The 2,076-nt window shown below is 37.0% G+C and overlaps 1 protein-coding gene across 1 annotated transcript; it reads left to right on the forward strand.

Annotated features, from left to right (window-relative positions):
• The first annotated feature begins 697 nt into the window (after positions 1-697).
• LOC133180319 (uncharacterized) lies at positions 698-1,468 on the forward strand. The gene is made up of 2 exons (XM_061314866.1): positions 698-917; positions 1,026-1,468. The coding sequence occupies exons 1-2, from the start codon at positions 698-700 to the stop codon at positions 1,466-1,468; spliced, it is 663 nt and encodes a 220-aa protein (XP_061170850.1).
• The last annotated feature ends 608 nt before the right edge of the window (positions 1,469-2,076 follow it).

Raw genomic sequence — 2,076 nt, forward strand, 5'->3', positions numbered from 1 at the left:
AACTGGAAATTTAAACATTCATTTTAAAATTCTGAATGATCAAAATATAATATTGTGTTTCAAAATTATCATTGTACATGTAAGATTTAACTTTGCTATTTGGTAAATAATCACTTTTTAATTTCTTTTGTTCAATATCATTCCAATTTTGAAGGATATCAGTACTGAAACAGTCTGATATTACGATTAATATCAGACTGCTCACTAATACCGGACTGCCACGGGTAAATATTTAGACTACAAGAACAAAGGAATGACATCACAGCAATGTTTTAATCATACATACAACGTACTAAATAAAGTTTGTCTTTAAAATGGCTGCAACGTTAACGTTCCAGGTACAAAACTGTAAAATCTCCTTAGGTATTCTAACTCATAAAGAGCAGATAATTTCCCATTGCAGATTAAAGTGTTCGAAAGAAAATTTAACAAAAAAAAAAAAAAAAAAACGACACTCACACGTGCGATCGTGTGGTTTTATATATGTATTTATCAAAGGTTTTAATAAAACGTGTTCGTGTTTATCTATATCTGTAATCTATTGGCTGCAATACTGGTCACCTTGTCAGGTGACATTTAAATATTCATTGCACTGGTTTTAACTGACCGCTGTTAGCGCCGAAAGTTCTATAGCCATTCGAAGGCTCTCTTCAGTGCAGATAACACGTCTTTTTTCCACTCTCTATTTCCACGTAATATGGGCGATTCGGGCGATGAGCTGACTTTAGATACAGATAAATTACCAAAAGACAGCACAGGAGGGACTTCTTCATTAGAAATCTCGGACATTGTTAAACTCTTCACGGGAGTAATACAGTCTCAATTCAAAACATTCTCGGGGCAGTTAAAAGCGGAACAGTCCGAGTCTATTTCGAAGAAACTCAAAGAAAATTCTCTGCACAAGATAAAGTCCGAAGGTAACCGAATTCAGTTCGAATTTAATGCCGAATTGTTAGAGGGCTTTGAGAAGCTGGAGTCAAGAACCTTTGACTTGAAGGATTCTGAATCATTGAAAATTATTTCAGACTTAAATAAAAAATTAAAAACGCGTCAGAAGTATATACGGATAGCTGATTCGTCTCCGGCCGGTTGGAAAACCGTCAATGAATACCAGAGTAACAAGATCGCAGACAACTCTGATGACGAAAAGAAGATTCGCAGCGCCGAAAACAGGGCCCTTAGACATCAGAAACAAAACAAGAGATTTCAGCCTTATGGGACACAAAAAACACCACCAGCGGCAGCAGCGGGATCTCCAGCTCAACTGGCTTTTCCTGGGGTTTCTAGTACTTTTCAGCCCTTTCCTGCATTTCAACAGCAGCAGCAACAGCCATTTCTCTACGGCCAGGGCAGAAACAAGCAGTCAAGGAGACAGCCTATGCCGTACAACGTTTGTTTCAACTGTTTTGCAACAGGGCACTGGAAGTCCAACTGCCCAAAGGGAAAGACCACTCAAAGTCAATGGTAAGTATACAGGTTGTTTGACTTGTGTTCATGAAGAGATTCAAAAGAGCAAAACAGAAAGTAGCATAAAACACAGTTTAAAAAGACATTACAGTAAATGGGAAGAAAGTGGGGCTTTTACTTATATTTTGAAAGTCATACATTCTGGTTATGAAATTCCTTTTATTTCCGTTCCACCGTCTATGATTTTTCGAAATAACAAATCTGCAAGAATTAACGCTGACTTTGTCACATCAGAAATATCCCAATTAATTAAGACAGGTTGTGTTGTAGAAGTTACATACGACCATACATTGTAAGCCCCCTCAGCGTCGCGGAAAACAGGTCGAAAAAGAGATTGATACTAGATTTGAGTCGACTTAATAATTATGTGAAATATGAGAAAATAAAGTTTGAAGATTGGAAAACAGCCCTAGATTATTTTGAAAAAGATTGTTATTGTCTAAAATTCGATCTCAAATCTGGCTGTCATCATATAGATATTTCTGAAAGTTTCCAGACATACCTCGGGTTCTCATGGAACGACAAGTATTACTGTTATACCGTGCTCCCCGTTTGGTTTGTCATCCGCTCCATTCATTTTTACAAAATGCCTAAGACCTATTGTTAAAT

Source organism: Saccostrea echinata, unplaced genomic scaffold, assembly GCF_033153115.1.
Source record: "Saccostrea echinata isolate AGI-Se365-2 ecotype Australia unplaced genomic scaffold, CSIRO_AGI_Sech_v1 ptg000006l, whole genome shotgun sequence".
Lineage (NCBI taxonomy): Eukaryota > Metazoa > Mollusca > Bivalvia > Ostreida > Ostreidae > Saccostrea > Saccostrea echinata.

What these genes read in the sequence shown, in the direction of transcription:
- LOC133180319 (XM_061314866.1), top strand. Translation starts at nt 698, where the DNA reads ATGGGCGATTCGGGCGATGAGCTGACTTTAGATACAGATAAATTACCA. An exon ending in GCACAAGATAAAGTCCGAAG is followed by an intron (nt 918 to 1,025) that starts GTAACCGAATTC and finishes AAATTATTTCAG; the next exon opens with ACTTAAATAAAAAATTAAAA.